The 25,743-nt window shown below is 37.3% G+C and overlaps 1 protein-coding gene across 2 annotated transcripts in view; it reads left to right on the forward strand.

Moving 5' to 3' along the window:
• Nucleotides 1-661: 661 nt before the first annotated feature.
• The window catches only part of LOC127841218 (protein tincar-like), a 34,777-nt gene continuing 9,695 nt past the window's right edge, over nt 662-25,743 (forward strand). For both annotated transcript variants that reach the window (XM_052369881.1, XM_052369880.1), the window contains exons 1-2: nt 662-1,779; nt 17,482-19,232. In XM_052369881.1, coding sequence (XP_052225841.1) covers nt 1,317-1,779; nt 17,482-19,232 — 2,214 coding nt within the window. In that variant the 5' untranslated portion in view covers nt 662-1,316. The remainder of the gene's footprint in view (nt 1,780-17,481; nt 19,233-25,743) is intronic.

The following is a 25,743-nucleotide window of genomic DNA, read 5'->3' on the forward strand; positions in this document are numbered from 1 at the left end:
CAAGCGAGTTAAAATACCCGAGCATGTCGAAGAATGTAATAATTTCACGATTGTGTTCGTATGTATTGTGCGCGGGTAGGATGAGGATATACAATGACGCAGCAGTTTATTGATATATGAGAAGTGTTCGTAGAGTTACGGCCGAATATACCGGCATTCTAGTGTAAGTTGCTAATGATTTAATATGGCACAAACATCGTAGTGAAGTTGTTCATATTATACGAAGACACCACAAGATAGATTTAGGTGAGTAATTAACCAAATGACGAGTGATGTAAGAAGAGAAACCGCGTCAATATATAGAAAGACAACTTCATTAAGTTTGATTAAATCGTGATATAATAGCATAATCATGTCCTACTTTTGCTTAAAATTAAGATTAAAAAACAACACATAATAATTGTAACGGTTTTGACTTTTTAACAGAGCAGTTTCATTTAAACATTTTTTTTTTAGAATACAAACATTAATGTTTGAAGTTTACCAATAGTTGCATCGATTAATTTACGTTGATAACTCCGCTGAACCGCATCCGTCACGCTCCGCTGCGATACATTTTCTACCTCGATCCGAATGAGTAACTCTACGGTTAACAGCATCGGGTACAAAGCGCTGCTGCGTTCAGCGGCTGAACCACGCTATATTGCGCTCGACAGTTGTGTGCTTGCTCATCTACAGGTCGACCAAGTGTTATTGTAATCTGCTTTCATTTTCAGACTGGCTGATGCACTAATCAAGAATTTCGGCAATAAAACCTGGAGGATCCTGTGGATTTAATATCGGATGCTTGCATTCTGATCACGTCTGGTTGTTTTCAAGAAGCTAAGACAGCGTATTGATGGGCCTATAGTCGTAAAATTTGTCTTCAATGTGGACGGGAAGTTCGTAATGTGCGGAATTAAGATCATTGAAATAGTGTTGTTTTTCTTTCATGAGCATAAAATCGCGATGACGAAAGTCGTTGAAATGAAAGTGTTTTTACGTTAAGGTTTGCTATTATTTGGATAATACAGTGGATACAACAAGTTAAACATGGCTATTGCACTAGAAGAAACTTAAGAATAAATAGTTTCCATGGAAATCGAGATATTAAAGGAAAGTTATGTATATGAAATATATGTGTGTACGTTTACATGTACGTATGTTACCTAGCAACAGTACTTGTTGGAGAATTCGCCAATTTCGACATGTTTTTCTGGTAATGATTACAATACACTTATCAATAGAGATTTTCTAGTAACTCATTACCAAGCGCAATGCGGATTTATTTATAATTGTGTATACCTTTCTTGATGTGAGAGTCTTAAGTGGCAAAAATGAAAATGAAATTGGTTACGAGGAGTTCCTCCCTCAACTCCCTGTGGTCAATCGTCTACTGCGTGGTCACAATATTGTTGCACTGCTACGCGACCTACTTAGGAGTGGCCAAGTACCGGAAGTTGGATAACGACGAAATCTGGGGCGGGCAGATCCCAGGTGAACTGCGCGTGTATATCGCCCTGGTGGTGATATCAGTTCTATTTCTACCATTGTTCATTTTCTTCTCAGCATTAAAAGTCGGAAATGCGCCGAACGACGGCACCAAGCTGGGCCGCGACCACGCTCTTGACGGAAACCCACAGACGCTTGGTTCGAGGCTCAAACGTGATTGGCTCAAACAAATATGGGAGCATTTTCCACCTTTTTCAACGCTGTTCCATTTGACGTCTGCTTTCTTGCTTCTGTTACCGGAAATGACATTGACGGCAGCTGAAGTAAAACATGGCGTCATGTCTTCGGGTATGTATTTTACTTTCGTTGGAAATTCGTTATGTGCTTACAATGTATTTCACGATGAGTCTTTGATTATAAGTAAGTAAATACTTTTTAGTAAAACTACATGCACGTTTCGATTCGGACAACATTGCCACGGCCATAAGCCAATACTGGTTCTACCGAAGACTCTTGCTCTTATCTATATCCAAATAGACCCGATTTTCAATTAAAAAATACATAAATTTATATTTAATGCAGAGATACATACATACATTTAGTGCGTATATTATTTTCTACATATTTTAATCGCCTGTAAAATGAGAAACTTTTGACTTGAATGCATAGGTTAATTAAATATAAGTTGACGTTATTAAGCCAGTGTATACAAAGGGTTCAACGCAAAATGAAACTCTTATTTACTTTAAAATGTAATTAGTACCGAATACAAACGCGCTTAAATTGCTTATCAAAACACGTTCATTCTACACCAACCTTTTGAGAAAAAAAGGAAATACATAATTGAATACATTTTATTCAGTTTTATTACTCAAACCATGTTGTACGCAACGAACTGCGGGATTAGGATTTACATAGATGAAATCGCGAGCTTTTAAGCGTTAATTTAATTTTAATGTAAATAAGCAATACGACATCGATCAAAGAAAAGTGCGCCTGAACGAATTATATGTGGAGAGATATTCAGAAGAGATTACTAAGCCTAATGCGATTTATGAGATGCATGATTTTGGATCAAAGTAGATCGTGATGGTTACATTTAATTTTGCACGGGGTTGTACTTGTTCTATTTGATTGTTTACTATTGTGTTTAGATACATATAACGAGGACTGAACGGAAAAATGCAGTATCTCCTTCTTTATTTAATATGAGTTACAACAGTATTCCGTTCACCCCTCGATAAATTCATTTCTATAATTTTGTTGATTTTTGTATTATTGCTGATGAAGGGCATTCATGCATTGTGTTGGCTTTGATACGTTTATAAAGGTCGCGGTAGATTATGATAATAATGGGGTTCATGAAGGTTGCGTAGGTGGTGTTTGCTGTATAAATAATAATTAGGAAATAACTTTGCTGCTAAGACACACTGAACTATAAATAATTAGCATTTAAAGGTTCTAGCTTTATCTAGCTTTATGTGAATTTATTCAGCGTTCATAGATAAAAAATATTCGTGTATACGTTAACTTTAATAAAAAAAATATTTTAAAGGCGCAAAATGCAAATTATTATTCGATTTCGCTTTAATGTCATTCACTCTGGAAGAGTTCGTATTTATTAAAAAGTGTAAGCATTTATTGTCATACGTCGGGCGCCTGTTTTTCTTTTTACAAAACAATTTTAGCCCACCTGGGAACAATGTACCCATGGTTAGCTTTTGTGATCGCCTTGTATCCGTCGTGCGTCGTCCTTCATCTCTCGTGCGCCGTCAACATTTGGCTTGTTAAAACTCCAGAGGTCACATTTTTTGTCCGATCTTATGAAACTTAGTCTGAAGATTTTTCTTCGTGATATCTTGGATGAGTTCGAAAACGGTTCCGGTCTGTTGAAAACCATGGCTCTGTCTATTGTACACCTTTGTTAACACTCTGGAAGTCACATTTATTTCTAGTCTTTGCTAAACTTGGTCAGACCATTTGTTCTAATGATATCTTGGATTAGTCTGAAAATGGTTCTGGTCTATTGAAAATCATGGTCGTAAGGGACAGGGCATTTTTCCTAATATGGCTAAAGTAAAAGTTAAAAACCCTTGTTAACACTGCCGTTGTTAACCAATAAAAGTCACATTTATTGCCCAATCTTCATGAAACTTAGTCCAAAGATTTGTTGTAATAATATCTTAGATGAGTTCCAAATTGGCTCCGGTCTGTTGAAAAATATGGCTGCCAGGGATAGGGGCAATTTTCCTGATATGGCTATAATAAAATCTTGTTAACTCTCTATAAGTCACAGTTATAGTTAAATCTTAATGGTACTTGGTTTGAACATGTGTTTTAATGATAGCTCGGCTGAGTTCTGAAAAGAATGATTATGTTTCGTCTTTAAATATGGCCTCCAGGGGGCGAACCGTTTTTCCTTATTTGGCTTTATCAAAACTTTGTTAGCTCTCTAGAAGTCACATTTTAAATGTCAGATCTTCATGCAACTTGGTCAGAATATTGTTTACATTCTATCTGGACTGAATTCGAACATGGTTCCCGTCCATTGGAAAATATGGCCGACATGGGGTGGGTGTGTTTCCTTCTATGACTTTTGTAAAACATTGTTAACTCTCTTGAAGTTATATTTATGGTCCAATCCTTATAAAACTTTGTTCAGAACATTTGTTTTAATGATAGATCGGCTGAGTTAAACACTGGGAGCATGGCATTTTTCCTTTTAAGGCTATAGTAAAAGCTCCATAGTTCATAGTCTGGCTAAGTTTGAAAATGGTTTCAGAAACATCTGAAAGCAGTTTAGTTCCCTGAAGTCTCAGGTGAGCGACCGTTAACCTCTGGCACTCTTGTTTATTGTTTCTGTGCATTTAATACAGATATTTGGTCGGTCTGATACCGTAAAATGTGAATTTTATAATCTGTCTTAAAGAATTAATTGGATACTGGTGATATAGGCTTGTGCGTTTGTTTAAAGTTATTTGCATCGATTTCTTTAATCAAACAGTTTTGTTTTATAAAACTTTCGCTTGTATATCACTCCAATCATGAAAACACCTGTTTACTTTTTGAACTTAAGCTAAATGTGACGGTTTTTATTGCCGTGCATTATGTTTCTGGTATTGAATGATATCAAATGATGTATTCTTGTGTCTTAAAAGAATGAAAAATCAATACGTCTTCTCGAAATAAAAAAGCAAGGACTGGTTGATGTATTCAATTTTTAAAATGAGGTTTAATTGCACAAGCCACTTAAAGTGCCACTCATAACCGCATGTAATTGTCGCGTTCTTCGATCACTTCATAGCGTTGTCACGTGCCATCAAAGACTGTCGCCTACTCGTGCCACGCGTTCCGTATGGTACTGTCAAGTGTTGGCTTTTGATATTAAATGTAACCGTACAGGCGCGATAGGAACGCGAAAATATCAATAATTTCAGTCTGGGAAAACTGGTCTTAATTTATGAGCGTGAAGTGGTGTCAACCCAGATAAGCATGTACCGTCCGTACAGTCATATCAGGGACGACACTTTCTGCATACACTGGATATTCGATTAGACGAGGCTTTCTTTCAAAATAAGCTTCCATAAAAGTCGAAAGTTTCGTCCCTAGTTAGCCTGCTCTTACGGCAAAGTCCAATCCGGGATGGCACTGAACGAACATGCATTAAGCCCGATTTTCCCGCAATTAAAGGCATTTCTTGATTGATTTAAGTATTTTAAGAATGGCGTACATTTTCCCTATCCGTGAATAGGTCTCTTTAAGAAAAGAAACTGTATCATCCCAGGTATGTAAAAACAATATTTTTGCCAAGTCATTGTTAGGTTTTTATGGCATGTCGACCATAATATTATGTGCAACGAAGTTAAAAATGAATACCTTTGATAACAAAAGTTATGTGCGGTTTAAAATCTTTTCAACTGTAGCGTTCGAATGTACATGCCACTTACGAACAAAACCGTACATTGAATGCTAGATATAACTGTGTACATCTTATGTTTGAATTAAATGATGCGGTTTCACTTGTACGCTAAAAAATTGATTTTCAGAATTATTTATGACATTGTTTTAATGGGTAATTTACTTAATGGTATTTCGAATGTTGCGAATTACAGACTGATTTAGTATATATGCTCGCCGAGCTCAAATTATTCAATAGACATTTACTTATTTTAAATTGAGTTAAATTGGGTAGTTAGTCAGGCGCATGTAAAGCAAAAAATACAAATACCTCGTAAAATGTCAGAAAAGCCGTTGTTAATCAATCCATAAATCTATCAAGACGCCATTGGATTGGTAAGGGTTGAGTGGATTTTGAAAATCAATGAAATCATCATGTTAACAAAGCATTTTGCAGACAAAGATGATTCAATTTTAAGTGCATATTATTTAGTTTAGTTGCTCGTAATTTTCAGTTGAAAACAAAATACCAGACAATTAACTAAATAATGTTTAGCCCGGATGTTTTAATGGCGAATAATCGTGATAAATAGAGATTCATTACATTGAAATAGTCAACACACGTTCATGTAGTTGTTTGAAGTTTTATATTATATGTAATTTGACAAAGTAAATGTTCTTCAATCATGAAAGAACAAGTCTCATATATTTTACTCAATTTAAGTTGAAAGACAGGCTTACCGGTAAGTTAACAGTAGCAATTTGGGGGCAACTAGTAACGTGGGAAGAGTAAAGGTCATACAATGAAGTGTGACGTTTAAAAATGTATGCCGGGTATGGTGTTTCTATAAAGATAGGTGTGCAATATACTGGCGATTAGTTCAATGCATCATTGTATTAATTGTTTAAAATCGTACTTTTATTTTTCGAACGGCTACAGTATGGCTTAAAATTTCGTTTCTTAGAACCACGTGGGTATAGCCCACGTTTATTCTTATTGTGTCATGGTTTTGTGCATCAACGGGAACTTTTATCATCTAATCATGCGCCGACTTATGATAGTTACCTCGTTTCTGACAAAAATTAATTCATTATACTAATTTAACACTTTACCACTTAGATACCTATTTAACACTTTACCACTAAGATACGTTTTTTTACGCATTTGTAGTCCCTAAGAAAGTTGAATTTAATTTAATAACTTTCTCACTAGATAAAAGTTTTAAAGGCTTCATTTTCAACCCTTAGATACTGATGAGCAGCACACAGCATAACACCTGAACAGACTGCGAGTTACTCGCAGGCTGTTCTGGTGTTATGCTGGTTGCAAAAGCCATTTTCATTTGCTTCTTATGGTGGAAAGGGTTAAACTATGGCATGCGTGATGCGAAAATGGACCTAATGCCATATGTGGACAGCGTAGTCTGATAATGAGCCCCCTCGAAGACACGCAATGTTTTTTGGTCTAATTAGCAAACATGATTATGATAGCTCCTGACCGACTGTGCATATGGCATAAGGCTCATTTTTGCATGACGCGGCTTATGTGTTACTATGTTCCTACATTGTTCCATGTGTACGGTATTGCCAATATGAGTGTTCACCAGACAGTAACTTGAATTAAACAACTTTTCCTAGAAAATGTAACTATGTTAAGTGGACTGCCTTGATATTTCCATCTTAGTTTCAGTAGTTTCAGAGACTAAAATAGTATCGATGCTTCAACTTCACGCCATAATTTTCTATAAACAAATCAAATTAAGCATACAAAAAGATAACATAATAAACCGACCCATATCCTTCACGTCATCGTAACACTAAAACAAATTCGTAAGAACCAAATGTCCTGTTGATATTCATTGAAATGAGGCAACCAATTCGTTACAAAAAAATGCCATGCTCTCGCAACAGTGAAAACAGAATAAAACAGCGGGTTACGACTCTCTTACAGGCCAAAAAAATCGTATTATCTATTACGGCCGATGTTCTATAATCACTGCTTCATCCTCTCGCGTGAAATAATGCAGGATCAAAGACCGAATGCGTGACAGGAACATAATGCACCTTTCCGTCATGTGACCAAACCGTACTTCACCGTTCTGACAGAACATGCGAAATGGAATGCGATACGCGTGTGATAGTGAAATAATAGCGAGCAGCGTTCTTGTAAAAGTGGTATTAATGCATGTGCGTAAAGTGTCTTCTCAGATTATCCTTTGTAGTCCGCACAGGTTAATCAGGGACGATACTTTCCGCTTGTATGGAATTTTTCGTTTAAAGGAATTCTCATGTTAGCAGAAATCAGGTTTATGTGGAAAATATTGTCCCTGATTAGCACAGGGTAATCTGGGACGACACTTAAAGAAACATACATTAAGCCCAGTTCTCCCAGACCGAGACACACTTAGTTTAACAGTTATTGAAATAATGAACTCAATTATCAATGAAAACACTTTCTAAATCATTCAATTTAGTAAGATTGTGTTTATTTATGATTCGTTTTCTGTGGTTTAATTATGCAAACAATGTTTATTTTTTAACAAAATATTTTGTCCGAGTAACCGCTTATATTGTTTCTATGGCATGGAGATGTATGACTGAGTAACCAGACTACCCTAAATATACTACAGCTTCAAAATTGTGTGCATCAAGTTTCGTATCAATCATGAAACCTTAACAGTGAAAACCACTCGCAGTGTCATATATATATATGGTGGTTGCCTTATGACGATTTAAAGAGGTCGTAGGTCAAGGCTCTTTTAAAAAATGCAATGTATTTATTTCGAGCATACAGACACGCGAAGTGACTCTGTTTGCCTTGTGCACGGTGAAATGGATCTTCAATTTATAGGTCGTGCTCTGTGAAAAAGGGGTTTAATGCATGTGCGTAAAGTTTCGTCCCAGATTTACCTGTGTAGCACAAACAAGCTTATCAGGGAAGACAAATTCCGCCTTAAGTTGATTTTCGTCAAGGACATTCTTCCTTTAAACGAAACGTCAAAAAAGCGGAAAGTGTCGTCCCTGATTAGCTTGTGTGGACAGGTTAATCTGGGACGGCACTTTACGCAAACGCATGAAACCCCCTTTTCAAATAGCGCGGCCCATAATGTTAAATCCGGTCTAATTCTAGGATCGGCTACCTGCGTTTGAACCATTTCCGCCCCTCTATATGTGACTCGCTCTGGGATAACGGGGCTTAATGCATGTGCGTTAATTGTCGACACACATTAGCCTGTGCGGACTGCAAAGATCAAGGTGGGTTCCCACTGCCGATCCGATCAACTCGATCATCCCGATCACCAAAATTTCCCGACCGAACCCGACCAAGCTCGACTAAAAGGATATACACGACAACTTCTCGACCTCTTGTCGATAACACACGAACCCCACACGACTCATTCACGACGTCCACTCAACCATCTTTCCGATTTCCGCTCGATCATCTCGACCTATACGCGAGCCCTATACGATCTCAGCTCGACCAAGTGGACCTCAGCTCGATCGCCACCAGATCTTCACACGACCAGATCGTGATGGTCGTACTACAGTCGTACAAAGCGATCTAAAACAATTCGGGTAGAGGTCGAGCGGATCGGGTACAGAGCTCGTTTATGGTCGAATAGCAATCGGAAAGTGATCGTGTTCGGTCGAGTAGCCGTCGGGTAGCAGTCTAGTTAATCTGTACATCAAATCGAATAGAGGTCGAGTGGATCGTGTTGCGATCTATAATAACTCGGGTAGAGGTCGAGCGGATCGGGTACAGATCGTGTAAAAGATGTCAATCCGATCGCCACACGATTGCTTCACGATCAACTCGATCTTCTACTCGACTAATACACGACCACTTCCCGAGCGCTTCTCGATCCATTTCCTACTCGACCGCTACTCGATATTTTTTGACATGTCAAAAATATCGGGTGGGATGCCCGACCAATGCCGACCTACCCGACCGCCCCCGACCACTCATGCCGACCGAACCAGACCAGTTCCCGACCGCTTGGTCGGGCTTGATCGAGTTGATCTGATCGGCAGTGGGAACCCAGCTTAACACGTTGATAAATAAAAATCTGGAAATGTTAAGAAGAATTACCGGTAGGTCCAGAAAATATACGAAACCACAGTGCAAGCATTTTAAATTTTTTACTCCTCCAAATTATCTGCTTTGCAACACTGTGATACATGCAGATGTTGACCCATTAATGCCTAGTGGACTCTTCCATCATTATAAGTTGGATCAATTTATTTCCAAAATTAGGGATGTCTAGTATATTTATTTCTATATTTAGAACAATTCTTACAGAAATTCCTTTAAGCAAACAGCGTAGACCCAGATGAGACGCCGCATTATGCGGCGTCTCATCTGGGTTTACGCTGTTTGCAATGTCCTTTTTTCAGGACGCTTGGCATGAATGGGTTAACATGAAAAGATGCTTCAATGAATAACACAAGCATGTTTTTGTGGGGATGCCTTAAAAATAAACTAAACTTTATACAAAACAAGCTTTGTTGAGCAATCAACAATTATTCTGGAACAACATATCTAGATTTCAGTGTCTTGACCCCTGAACATTTCATTAGACCCAAGAACATTTCCAACACGCGTTCATTTGACACCTGGTTTTCAAATGCTATAGAAGTCCCTTGTATAACATACATCGTTCATATATAGTTATATGTTGATTTAAGATTGACAAAATAAAATGTTAACATTGAAATCATCTAATCTCACCTTAACCCACGATGGTTCGAGTGAATGTTTAATTATCAAACCCAAAATGACTGAAGCGTTACAATTATATTTATTTTCACATGCTCCCCAGCCTGTTGAAATCGGATGCACCGATCTGAATTCAGTTTAAATAGCCTATACATGCATTAAATCCCCGAAGATTTGCATAACAATTAACCAAACAAATAAAACCGGCTCTGTGACGATATGTTATTTTGTGTTCGCAAATATCAGATAAATAATAAAATTATAGAGAGTCGCCGCAAATAACTATAATTTCCCACACTTCGCGTACTCATGGTAGGTCCCACGATGGTGAAAATGATAGGTTCAGTGTTAAAAAACTTTCCTATAATGTATTGTAGCTTTGAAACGCAAACAGGGGTACAACGATGTATCATCAAATAGCAAAACGATGTATGTATACACCTGTACGATGGCACGGATCACGTATTGCACTTATTGTGGAATAAACGGTATTGAAAGTTGGCGATGACAAAAGCATTTTGTGAGAAATGTAGGCGATCTAGTACGAATACAATTTCTTTTAAGAGTGTGGTTCCTTTTTGGAATCTTCTTAACCTTAACACTATACATCTTATTTTTACGAGTCACATAGTAAATGTATCGTATACTTTGTACTTATTTATTTATAGATGTAAATATATCGATTCATTTTACACTGATATATCTAGGTTCATATTTAACCCATTTAGGCCTAGCGTCTAGAAAAAAGGCCTTGGCAAACAGCGTAGACCAGATGAGACGCCGCATGATGCGGCGTCTCATCAGGGTCTGCGCTGTTTGCTTAAAGGAATTTTTAAATATAGAAATAAGTATACTAGACACCCCTAGTTTTGGAAATAAATTGATCCAATTTAGAAGGATGGGAGAGTCCACTTGGCATAAATGGGTTAAGGTTTAGAGCACGGCAAGGCAATTGCGTTCATGGAATGAACCAGTCGCGAGAACGTGTTTATTGATATCCTTTTGAGCGAGCGTCTATCATATTCTGTTGCTTTCAAATACCACGTGGTCTATCCAAAATTATTTTCAATGTATGTGATTTAAACCTTGTTTGTGCATTTGTGTTTTACCGTATACCATGTTTAAAACGTTAAATTATTTAGAAACTAAAACAGATTGGCATTAAATAAGAAACAAGGTTCGATTAGAAATCCTTTCAGATCTTAGGCGAACCATCCAAGGGCGGGAGAAGTTTAACGAATGGGCCGTGCTGTGTGTAAAAAGGGGTTTAATGCATGTGCGTAAAGTGTCGTCCCAGATTAGCATGTGCAGTTCGTACAGGCTAATCAGGGACAACACATTCCGCTTTTATGATATTTTCCGTTTTAAGAAAATCTCTTCTTAGCAAAAATCCAGTTCAGGCGGAAAGTGTCGTCTCTGATGAGCCTGTGCGGACTGCACGTGCTAATCTAGGACAACACTTTGCGAACATGCATTGAACCCCCTTTTCACAGAGCACGGCTCAAATATGTTCTCAAACAATTTCCGTTAATGCTTGCTTTGCTGACCGATGGAATTCGCTTGTCCACATATTGAAATGGATTTGTAAGGAAACGCTTAATAATGGAACCCTGTTCACAATTGTGATTTTTACCAAAACAAATTGTAAATGTAAATGTATTATATACAGGTATGTGTTTCTATATGTTTTCTATTTTTTAAAAACTGATTTTAAACGTTTTCCACTTTGGCTTCTGTAATTTTTGTTGAAATACATATACAAAAGTGCCCAAGCGTATCCCCGTCTAAGGGTGGAAATCTCCGGCACATCTGGTATAGCGATTGACATTGCGAGGGAAAACCTGCACGTCCCCCAGATGTACGAAAAATCATCTTCGCTCTCTACCCAGCTAATCACTAAGGCAGGCACAATAATTGGCATTGATTAACTCATCTAGCTGCCAGAAACAATTAACATACAATCACGTGTAAGCGGACCCAAGGGTGCGGGTGCCTGATTAACATTCCTGTAGGCGATTTGATCGACTTATTAAGCATCGGAGATTTGTAGGAGTTCCGTGTATAGGTGTTTAGTTAATAAGCGCTGAGTATTGTAGAGTTCATGTATTGAAGTCTCTGAAGACAAATTGTTTTAAGTGTTACAATATGCCAATCTATGTTCCTGCTTTGTTATTTTGTAGTAGGGCAACTGTTGTGAAAAGTCGAATTCGGAAGCCATGTGCGCACAGGATTAGCAAAATTACAATAAGTTATTTAATACTGAAATCACCTTGTGTCCATATTAGTCGCTCTTCGTGCTTCGTCAATATTTATATCCGCAAAACCCTGGATACGTTGAACACTTATTTCAATAATATATCGAAAATGGTTCTGCAATGAAAAATAATGGCCACCGGAGGGTGGGGCAGTTTTCTTTATATGTCTAAACCATTAGAAAACTTTGGAAATTAATTTTTAGTCATGAAACGTGCCCACGACAGTTATTCTAATGATATATCGGCCGAGTTTGAAAATGGTTCCTGTTAGTAATAAAATGTGTCCGCCAGGGGATGGGGAAGCTGTACTTGTATGGCCAAATAGAAACAGTGTGAATACCCCAGAAGTAACATTTTGTAACAATCCTCACGAACCTTGCCAAAACATTTTTTTCTATTGATATATCGGCATACTTAAAAAATTGGTCTGGTCCGTTAAAAAAACACATGGCTTCCAGTGGGTGGTGAAGTTTTCTTTATATGGTTATGGTGGAAACTTTTAACAGACAGACAGACAGTTTATTCAGACTTATACATAAGTACATCGTCTTCATACACAAATATATACATTGATTTATGTCACGTAAATAGGTTAACAATATTTCATTAAATAACATAACATAAATGGTCATTTAAGAATACAAATATAAATAAACACAATCAATTACAAGAATACGTAAATTCCATCAAAGCGGTAATGAAATTTATTTTTTAAACATAACATAACATAATTAGTCATTTACTAATACAAATGTAAATAAACACTATCAATTGCAAAAATACGTACATTCGCATACGCAAGGATACGTATATTCCACACTTATATTTAACACTTTAGAATATGTGTTTGCCCAATCAGTATACCAATTAATCAAAACATATGTTATAATGGTATCTCTGTCGAGTTCACACATGATTCTTGATTAAAATCAAGATCAGAAGCTTTTTTATTATACAAACATCACAAAAGTTTCTAAGATTAGTTTCGTTCGCTCACTTCTCTGGTGAGCAACCCAAGGACATTTGGCCCTCTTGATACCATGGTATATTGTACTAAGCACGTAATATTTAAGGCTTAGCTCATGCCGAATAAAGCACGAAAGTCAAAGATTGCTGCGTATAAACAATTTAATATGCTAGTTGCACATACAGTGCTAGTATTGAAATTTCAATGCGGACATTTACACCGGGAGCAAAAACAAGAGCTGGTTTCACTTGAGAAATACCAGTGTCACATCGATGAGTGGCCTTGAAGATATATGTAGAATCAAATTGTCGATTGGGGACATAAATGTTCAGTTAATGCTCTTATGCGTGTTCCTCGAGCCTTTGATGTTAAAGACTGAGTGTAAAATTCGGACCATTAAGGCGTACCAAGGGCGTGACCATGGGCGTACATCCTGGACAGCCCGGTGAACGGTAGTTTGGAAATTACTTCAGAAGGTCAATGCGACCGCATTTGTGAGCTATAATTATCGTAAGTCGGCAACAATCGAGAGGAATCATTAAGACTGTAACATCGTGTAGATGTAAATTGTATTGCGATGAGTGTTGCCTGTTTATTCGTTTTTCATTGCCAGCCAAGATTATTCTTGAAGAGTTATTCTTCAAAAAACACTTATTTGAATAATTTCTCTGATAAAATTGTAAATTATAGTTGCAGCTCGTAACAAGTATATCTTACGTAAATTTACTTTTACAAGTGACTGCTTGTTTATACATTTTTCACAAACTTACTTTTTGGGTTAAAGCAAGGACGTTAGGTGTGAGTGATGGGGGTATCCGATTATTGCTTATATGTAATTATCGTTATATAGCAAGCTAGATAAATATGACCCGTTTCTCGATAAAATGAATTCATTAATCGGGAAATGACACAAATGGTGGGATATCACCTTGCACGTGTCATATTTAGAAAAATACAAGCTACATGTAATTCATTGTACCTTAGTGTATTCCAAATATTTGCAAGTAAATTATTCCATTTTAATGATTAAATAAATGTCCCAATCCTTGGTGCCATGCTATTAAAACAAACAATATGGACCGTGCTGTGTGAGAAAGGGGGTTTAATGCATGTGCGTAAAGTGCCGTCTCAGATTAGCCTGTGCAGTCCGCACAGGCTAATCAGGGACGACACTTTCCTCGTTTATGGTATTTTTGGTTTTTAAAAAAGTCCCTTCTTAGAAAAAAATCCAGTTAAGGCGGAAAGTTTCGTCCTTAATTAGCTTGCGCGGTAAACACCCTAGATCGCAGTTAAACTTTGAAGTCATGTGACAATTTAAGGTAATTATAGCGTTTATATCAATATTATGTATTCATCTGTAGTTAAACAGGCCACATTGGAGTTTTTATTACCGTACATCGTCGAAATGGAATGGACTCTAAACACAAATATTATCATCATTACTTTTAAAATAAAATCAATGTTTCATTGTTGATGCGCTTTCATCTATTGTATTGTATTTATTGTACGTTAGCTGAATGTACAACCATTATTTCTTTGGACCCTTCAATTACAACGTCAGTCGTTATATTGACACAGCGTGGAGCCGTATAGAAAGATCGCTTGACGATTGTTGATATGTGTAAACTGCGGCTACCACTGTATTATTCACCGGGCCTTTGTTGGTATTCCGTACCCTGGGAAGTGACTTCCGGTGCCCGAAACATACTGTCGACCGTGACGCAGCAACTTATAGGGGAGTATTGTCAAATTATCGGTGAAATGAGATGAGAGCAATTGATAGTTAATTGACTGGATCATTTGATAAATGGACTGTTGACAAAATACACTTAAGTATGAATTAAGTGTGTTATCTGTTAAATGACCCATGCCGAGGAAGAAAATCGCCTGTATACTTTGTTAAAAAGACAATTGGAAATGTATTGATTTATTTATTTTATTTATTTATTAACTTATTAGTTATAATATGATTTCGCCCACGTGCATGTTACGAACGAAGCAAGGATTTATTTATAATTTTCATATAAGGAAACTTATCACACTGGCATTTTATTGGATAAGATCAAATCAACTCATTTAGATATAATAGATTTTATAGTTTTCTCATCCGTAGAGAAATTACAACACATTGTTTCGAATATTCTGTAGTGACTGTGGATATCGATTGGTTCGCTGTAAATCGAACATATTTCATAATCATTGGTACTTCAATGAAGACATGGTGGTATTTTATCATTGATTTTAAGTTGTTTTAAGCTGCGTTTACTGAGTAGAGCGGGTGCTCATAATTCCGAACAGCGTCTAATTCCGAACGAAAATTTAAACATTTAAAAAAACAATATAATTCAAGCATGAGCTCTGACATATGACATCATACTTATTACATCATAACTTAACTCTTTCCGTTTCGTCCATATTTGAGCGATAACGATGTTTAAATTTTGAAGAATCTCGGAAAGTCGTTTCACCAACCAGTCAAGTGAGTGGAATAACGCAAATCCCAATTTCACCATCACTTATTCCTAAGGTTACATGACGTCATTTAAGTATTTCCCCGATCAGGTTTTGCTATTCTATTGTTAGCTAGGCATTTCCCAACTAGTGGGTATGTTCTTATTATAGCTTTCACAATTCGAATCAATTTGAGTCGCGCTCTGGGAACACTGGACTTTTATTGCATGTTCGTAAAGTGTCGTCCCAGATTTGGCTGTGCAGGCTGTATAGACTAATCAAGGATGACTCTTTCCGCTATAACCCTTTGCATGCTGGGAAATTTGTAGTCTGCTAAAATGTCGTCTGCTGAATTTCTAAAATTAGCCATTTCTTCGAAAAACAATTCAAAAAATACTATCAGAATAGTAAACAGTTTGGATCCTGATGAGTCGCCACGTTCTGTGGCGTCTCATCTGGATCCAAACTGTTTGCAAAGGCCTTCAAAATTCGGTTCCAGCGCACATGCATTTAACTCGTTTTAGCAGAGCAAGGCTCGTTTTTGAAGACTAGAGGTCGGGCGGAAAATATTTTTTCCACGATTTTAAGGATTGGTAGGTAGTTTTTCGTCAAAAATTGTTTATACATGTATATGTTGACTTTTATACAAGTCTAAAAGCTGAAGTAGAAAGTCGGAGTATTCCAATACCGCTACGACACAGAATTAAAATTAAATTATGGCAAAATGTTCAATAATTATTTCCGTCCCGGAGGCGACTTTATGCTTGCCGCTCTCTGCTTGAAATTCGGTCGGTTTGTCCGTTTTCAAAAACGGACAACCTGATAACTAAAAGAAACTGAAAATATATATTGAGTTCAAACGAATATTTAAACAATATTAAGCCATCAACCTTTATACTGATGTGAAAATGAGGGGCGTTGCAAATGTTATGAAAATCTTTATTTATTTTGTTTAATGTATAGGGTTTGAACCCACGCGTAGCTTCTGTTCATGACTGTAAATTTTTAAGCGTCGTTGCCAAAATATTCAAGATGTTATTGTAATCTCAATGTTTCATGCATTAGATAACTTTGACGTATGATGAAGTTGCGTTTCGCAATTCAGATATGCCCTGTCGATACTTACACATGCTAGGTTATTCCAGGTGGAGTAAATTTGTTGAATATACATGCTTTGAGCCGCTTCGGATCTTTTGCCATTGACGGTCATCATAGCTACAACCCAAGCGTGCACAATCGCTGTCCTATAGAAAGCCATGCGATGTTTGGGGTCTCATTAACGAACTAAGTAGCTCTTGGAACATATTTCATGGAGGTGCAGGCTCGTCTGGAGCTTCACTGGCCTCATATGGCATAAGACACATTTTCGCTCGCCGCGACTCATATATAAAGGCGTCGCTTAAACTCAGAGTTTTATTTGTTATCAAAATTAATGAACGATAACAAGTGAATATACTAGAAAATAACAAGTGTATATAAACTACAATTTTCATAAATTGCTTATCATACATTTCGTAAACATTTTCCATATTTGGACATGTACTTGTAGAAACCATCAGTCTTGTTGCGTGTGGTTGTTGTTTTTTTCGAACCCAACTTCTACCTCACGGACACGGATTTTCAATATTACTCATTAAAATATACGTCGAGCAATAGAACCCCTTTTTGTTGTAAGAAAAAGAGCCTAATATACACCATGTTCAGATAATTATAAATAGAGTGTGATTTCAATCACCTTCAACAAATGTTTTGTCCATTTTCAGACGCGGTGTGGTCATGTGACCTTGACTTTCTATTTTCAACTGAACGCGCATCCACCAGCAACATCATTAGCCAATCAAATGTGACGGTGCAACAGAACCACACGTTCTACGTCGTTCCTACACCGCGGCCTCCTATTGGTGGATGGTCACATGACACGGTCCTACACGTGGCGTTCGTTTATATGGTGGCAGGTTTGGTAATCCTCGCGGTTCGGTATTCCTCGGTGTTTTGGTTCACAAACAAAGTATTCAGCGCAATATTTGCGAGTCAGCTGCTATTTTTGACTGTGGAGGCAATGTTTGCCCACTGTGGTGTAGAAATACTGTACAAACTGGCGATGAACTATAAAATGTACGAAGAAAACGTCAGCATTATATTGGGCTCAGGAGTGATTATATTTTTATACATACTCAGTGGAATAGTATTAATAGCGTCCACTTTTTTTGTGTATTCTTACGGCGCAAAATATTTCAAAGAGAAGTTTAAAATAATCGATCAACGTCATCACCCGGACGCTTACCGGAAACAGACAGTCATTGTCAGCGGAAGTTGTCAAGACTATCAGACACACACTGCAGCTGTAGTCTCCCTCGTATTACTGGGTCTGTTCAGGGGTCCAGTACTCTATGACCTCGTGACCTTATACCGGTTAACAAAAGACGGGCTCGTGCTCACGTGCGTCGTGATGGACGTCTGCTACATGGTATACTGGATAATCCTGTGGACGGTTTTGACTCTTAAACACCAGTGGCAGTTCCGGATCTTGGACTATGTGCCGCTAAATGACCCTGTGTACATGATATCAAACGAGAACCTCGTGAAAAGCGCATCCTATCACGGCGGATCGATAGAGTTGCACATGAAGGCGCCTCGGAAACGACCGAGCTCACTTCCTAGTGATCTCACGACGAGTGAAAGTGGCTTCGGCGAGTCGAACTCTTCCGAAGATGAACGAGAACGGTTCGAGCTCTCACTTCCGCCTTTAGCGGAGGTTCCCGGTTCAATTGAGAACTCGAGACGCAAAGGTTCTACGCACTCGCTAGACAGGCGCAGTCGGTCGCGTAGAAACGGGCACCAGCGAGTAACGTTCCATGATACAGTAAAGCGATCTACGTCTACCGATAGTGAATTGTACGCGAAAAACCGTGACAAGAGGATTAATATTTCAGCGGACGTTCATGGTCGCCGGGTGTCACGCGAGCGATGCCTGACGCCGCTTGAACTTGCGGTGTTAAAAGCTCGAATGCCGGGTAACAGGCACTCAATTGGGACCGCAAGCCCCATGGAGGCGCCATTAAACAACGCTCTCAATGCGAAGCAGAGTTCATTTTCTGATCTTGGTAATGGAAGTGATTACAGCAGTGATAGGTCGAGGTCGCGACCAACTCCGGACACCAGTATTGAGTACAATGACCTGACAATAAAGAACGATTATGCTCTTGGCGCAAGAGAAAACTATAAGTCTTCCAATAGGAATACACAAACGAACAATTCGTTGCGCGTCAAAAATAGTCCCAGTGACGTAAGTAGTTCTTCTCAAACATCGCCAGTAAAAGACGCATATCAAACATTACTAGATGAAATAAACGCCAAAAGTAATAACCGTCTCAGTCCAAGAGCGATGGACTATTTGGACGGTAAAAAGGACGTAAGTCTCGTGCGGAGGGATTCAGCGAACTATTCTCTGACGTCATCACAAGAAACTGCGTCCAACGACTCAGACCAAGCCCAGCAGGCGCAATGTAGTCAAGTATGAAGCGGCGCTTGGTTAAAATCGCTTGCCTGATTTCCTGCATGGTGTTTGACTGACCATATACCATATACATAATTTGTATTACATGCTTTATGCTCTTCGTTATTTTCCTATAATGAACCATTATCCTCCTTTCACAATTTCCATATTTTTAATAATGTGTCTTTGGTAAAAAAAAATGTCATTGCTGCAACCAAAGACGTATTTACAGATTTTAAATTGGGTTACAAAAAAAACATGACGACGGTTTCAATGTACAACCGGATAGGAGCGTTGCTGTATATCTATGGTTACTCATCATTAAATCATCAATTAATCACCAATTAATAATCAATTTACATATCTATTTACCTTAAGTATTCATTTATGTACTACCAGAATTCACTTCGACGTTTTAACACTACCAAACAATAACAGTTCGATACGGGTAGCATACAAACTTCTTTATATGCATTTCAGTACAGGAACCTTTGACAACGAATCAAAAGTCTTATCCAATAAGTGGATTGTTGCATTTTATTAAGGCCAAGAAAATAGCTCCGTTTCTGGTCTCCTTTGAAAAAAAAGGGAATTTTTTATTTTATTGTTTTGGCGGGTACCAGAATGGAAGGCTACTTAAGCTTACACTAAGAAATACATGCATATATATGCTTTGTTCGTCTGATATTCATCTTATATGAACGAAAATGAGCAATTTTTTTTTAGGGGGGGGGGGCGACCCCAATAAAAAGTTGAGGATCGGCGCCGATTAGGGAAACACGGTCGGGAGACCCGAAACGGACCTATTTTTTATTTTGGCCCAATCATCTTCATTCTCTGTCTCTCAACTAACGATTTGTTACAATTTTTGATTCACTATGACGCTGTTATGGGTATGCATTCTAATTTTATTTCCATCTGCACGTGTCCGTGAACATTTTTATTTCGTGTGTTGTTTTTTTCTTTTTCGATATTGTTTAGCTCTCGTTATGCCTGTCCTTGTTTTGTTGGTGTTTTTCGTTTACTTATTTACGTTTGTTTTTCATTGTAATATAATATTTTAAATGTGTTTCACGTTGGAATGATGACTTTGAAATATACATGAGAAGTGTGGACTGAATGCGCATGTCTGCTTGTTGATTTAATATGTCCGGTATCTTCTCCCCTTAAAATCGTATTTGTATGCACTACTAGTATTAACTATTGACCACATAAAAGGTTTCAAAACAAAATGTGTCAAAACACATATTCCATTAACAATCAATAATGAATTTCGTCAAATAAACAAAATTCTATACATCGTACATGGTCAGCGTATACGACAGTTTATTACATAAGGAAAAGAGGTACACAAAATCGAAACCTCCATACTTTGGTTTCTGAATGAAACCATATGTTTCAAACTTGCTCATGTATGGTGTGTGTATCGAGGCAAACCTTTTCCAAATTTATAAACGGATTCCCTGGACCAGTTTCTAAAATCCAATATGAAATGAAGACCAGTCATGTATTTTTATCTCTTCCTTTTAAATGAGAGGCGATTGTTTCCATGTTACCATCATGTTAAGTGAGGGTTATCACGTGATAGTCAAGATGGCGACATTTTTTTCCCGATTAATACCCTTAATTACGTGGGTTTATCCCACAATACATCAAAAAGTGTCATGTGATAGGTGCATCCAAAACTATAGAGAAAACACTAACATGTATCATTCGCTTCTATAAAATTACAAAAATATGTTATTGTTGTAAACTACATGAATCACAATTTTCATCTTGTGGTTATCGAATATCAGCGGGAAATAAAGAGCTATCACTTTTAATTCGTTTGAAGGTCACGTTCAAAGAGAATGTGAGAGATATTCACAGAAATATGTAAGTCACGTTCACCGAGAGACGTAAGTCACGTTTATACAGAGTCATAACTACACATAGAGACGAGAGTCACGTTAATAGACATATGAAAGTCACGTTTACACAGAAAGTAAGAAGAATGTAAGACAAGGACACAGAGAGAAGTAAGTCAAATTTTCACAGAGAGAAGTCAATTTTACATAAGACACGAGTTTCGTTACACAGATAGACAATTAACGTTCATGGAAAGACGGAAGTTACATTTAAATTGAGAGAAGCGTCACGTTTATAAAGAGGCCTAAGTCACGTCCAAAGAAAGGCGTACATCTTATTCCTAGAGAAATAAACAACGTACACAGAGAGAAGTAAATCGAGTTCAAATACAGGCGTTATTCACGTCTAAATATATATAGACGTTATCCACGTTCACACAAAGAGACGTAAGACCCATTCATGAATAGAAGTAAGTCTTGTTTATAGAGAGGCGTATTTCAATATCATGGAAGAACGTAAAACACAATCACAAATAAGGATGTATTTAACGGTCATCGAGATACGTAAATCTGGCTCACCTAAAAATTAAGTCAAGTGTATCGACATACATAGGGCACGTTTGTGCAGAGATGCAAGTCACTTTCATGGAGATATTTAGTCAAGGTAAGCGAGAGACGTAAATCAATTTCGCAAATAAGGGCGTAAGGCACGTACACAGATATACGTTAATCATGATCACAGATCTTGAGAATATTCTCAGAGAGATGTAAGGCACGTTCATAGATATACGTAAATCACGATCACAGATCTTGAGAATATTCTCAGAGATATGTGAGGTACGTTCATAGATATACGTAAATCACGATCACAGATCTTGAGAATATTCTCAGAGAGATGTAAGGCACGTTCATAGATATACATAAATCACGATCACAGATCTTGAGAATATTCTCAGAGATATGTGAGGTACGTTCATAGATATACGTAAATCACGATCACAGATCTTGAGAATATTCTCAGAGAGATGTAAGGTACGTTCATAGATATACATAAATCATGATCACAGATCTTGAGAATATTCTCAGAGATATGTAAGGTACGTTCATAGATATACGTAAATCACGATCACAGATCTTGAGCATATTCTCAGAGAGATGTAAGGCACGTTCATAGATATACGTAAATCACGATCACAGATCTTGAGAATATTCTCAGAGAGATGTAAGGCACGTTCATAGATATACGTAAATCACGATCACAGATCTTGAGAATATTCTCAGAGAGACGTAAGGCACGTTCATAGATATACGTAAATCACGATCACAGATCTTGAGAATATTCTCAGAGAGATGTAAGGCACGTTCATAGATATACGTAAATCACGTCCTTAGAGAGAGCTAAGTCATGTTCAAAGAGTAACGAAAGTCACGGCCACGGAGAAAGTCATAGAGTATGTTCATATAAATACGTAAGTTACGTGTACAGAGAGACGTTATTCAAGTTTGCAGAAAGAGGCGTAATGCAACATTAATACAGAGACGTAACTCACGGTCATAGAGAGACGTGAACCACGTTCAAAGAAAAAGTCGTAAGGCACTTTCATAGAGACATAGGCCACGCTCCTAGCCTGACGAGGTCACATTCACAGAGAAAGACGTAAGATACACTCATAGACAGACTAGAGCCATGTCCAAAGAGAGATGTCAGTCGCGTTCACATCAAGAGACGCAAAGCACGTTTATACGGAGAGGTAAGTCAAGTTTTCATTTAGAGACAAAAGAAACGGTAATATATTGACGTCAGTCCTTTTCACAGATAAAGAATCAGAACAAGTTCATATAAAGACGTAAGTCATGTTCACAGAGAGACGTTAGTCATGTTCACAAAGAGACGTTAGTCACTACAAAAGAGACGTTAGCCACTACACAAAGAGACGTTAGTCACTACACAACGAGACGTTAGTTGCGGTCATAGAGAGCGAGAGATTTACGTTACGATCATAGACCGCCGTTATTCACGTTCACAGAGAGTCTTAAGTCGTGCCCACCGAGAAATGAAATTCCCGTTTGTAGAGAGATGTAAGAAATGTTCATCGAGAGAAGTAAGTAACGTTTACTGATAGCCGTAAGTCCTGTCCACAGAGAGACATAAGTAATTATCTCAGAGAGGGTAGTTTCTCACGTTCACTACGAGACCTCAGTCAATTTCAAATCAGTTGTGTCGTCTTCATTTTGAAAACAGTTACGTTATAATATGAAGAGAGTATATTACATAATCTCAGCGAAATCCCCCTTTTAACACCATGTGACACTTTGAAATATTTCTCGCTTATGACTTGACTGGTATCTATATAAAAATGACCTTGTTCCGTTTAATGTCAAACATAAGGATATATAAGTTGTCGACTTAGTATCTGAATTGAAAACATGAAGATAACAATGTGAAGTATTAGAACGTGAAGGCTGGCAATACTCGCCTAAAAGAATTATGGGATAATATTGATGTATGCATCTGAATATTGTATTCGTATTTGAATCACATACAACTGAACTCGTTTAAGCAATTGTGATAGCGTCTTAAAGGCGATTTCTTGAACACATTTCGTCACGTCAGTAGGCATGAAGTGTACACTGCCAAGGAAGAAACACATCAAAGAAACCTACTGTTAATTGCTTCACCAAAGTGGCAAATGAAATACCTTCGACGGAATGATACAAAAAGGTCGATAATAGTCCATTTGGCACCAGATTCGGCTGATTTCCAATTTGAGCGCGGTTAATGAAGACATTATTTATTAATCAGAGTTGAATTAAAACAATACTTGCTAGGCTGCTTGGTTGGTTGCATTTTTGTAGTTTAGAACCAGAAATTCGTATCTTATACTGATTTATATGGCATTAGATGGTTTCTGGCTACATCCTTTTATCTCATGTGTGATGTAAGGTCGCTATGTGTTGTTAAGTTTCTATGTTCAATTGCTTCCAACAAACAGTCTTCGGTCGATTATTAGTAAGGCCTAACCACAAGTCATTGTTTTCACTCACCCGTGGGTCACTATTTTTGGTGCCGACTCTCAAATTTATTGAATTCAATGTTGACCTTTCGATCTTTATTGCTAGATCAGATTATATTCGCAAAGTACAGGTTTAATATTAAGTTGCGAAGAGTTTTGAAGCATTTCACGTATTGCAAAATCAAATATTTCGATGTTTTTTGTTTGTTTTATAGTTTGATGCATAGGTTATACAATGTCATATTAATATTGTAAAATTCCGTATGTTTATTGTAAACTGTTGCAATATGTTACTTATTTAAGCCCATTTTAGTTTTATTGAACTATTTTTCGTAGACTTAGCATAAAGATTGGATTAACACAAAGGACCATGTAGTGCTTGGAACATGAAACTAATGGTTACAGCACTGACATATTAATCAGATAACATATTCACGCACGTTTCTCTGACTTTCCACATATTATTCCCAGGTAAATTCCACCAGATAATAATCATGTTTTGGAGGTGCAAATTTGAGAACACAAATATCTCTGCCTTGTTGACGATGACTGCGCATCGTTCAGTGTTTTTGATGTTTTTGTCTCTTTTTTTGTCAAAGAGCAATGCACGAGTTTCACTTGGCATCCTGCATAAATCTTTAATGGTTTGTTTTTTCTATCACGAAGAAATTTGCAGGAAGTTTTTCGGGCTGTTATGTATAAGTGAGAGAGATGTTGGAATGTCGAGGTAAACTGCATGTTGAGAGCTGACGAATGTATCCCCATACCATAGGTGTACGATCCAGGTGTGGCATGTACTTGTTTTGAGGTTGTGCAATATACAACATTTGGCAAAGAACTGTAAACAAATATAAAAAAGAACAACTCAACTCATTTTATGTATTATTTATCTAGTATACCCTTACTTACATGTTAACATTTTAAAATAGTAATCTCGAGTCGATAAAACGGGTGATAATGCACATTGATGCTAAAATTATTATTATATCCATTACGTCAAACATATGTTATAACAACACTATTGCTAAGCAAAAAAAGTCCCCAACCTACGCAGGATCCACCATTTTCAGCAATATTTGTAGTTTATTTGTTGCCATAGCAACACGAATTCTTGACGTAGGAACAAAATGAAATGAAGTGCACAATCTCCATATTGCTATCTATCCATACATTGTATTTCATGAAAAAAAATATGAAGAACTTTAACGTTATCGCAGGATCCACCATTTTCAGCAATATTTTTAGTCTATGTGTTGCCATAGCAACCATAATTCTTGACGTAGGAACAAAATGAAATGACGTGCATAATCTCCATATTGCCATCTGTTCATGTTTCAAGTTTTATGAAAAATATTAAGAAATTTTAAAGCTATCGCAGGATCCAGAAAAGTGTGACTGACTTACAGCCGTAGGGGATTAATAAGGCGCTTTAAAAGTGACGTTTCAATGCAAGCCGTTTACTGTAATGCGTGACATTGGTTCGTATACGTTAGTTTGAATGCCATTATTTTGTATGTTGTATGGTGCTTTGCATTTCTTACATGTTTCATATTTTATCCTTTATCTTAAACTAGTCTGATAAATTCCTGTTTCCATTTATTTTATTTTCAAAAACAATTCGTATGTTTCAATTGATTGTGTATTCATTTTGTGAAATTTGATCTGATT

The sequence above is a fragment of the Dreissena polymorpha genome, chromosome 8 (assembly GCF_020536995.1).
Source record: "Dreissena polymorpha isolate Duluth1 chromosome 8, UMN_Dpol_1.0, whole genome shotgun sequence".
NCBI classification, from domain to species: Eukaryota; Metazoa; Mollusca; class Bivalvia; order Myida; family Dreissenidae; genus Dreissena; species Dreissena polymorpha.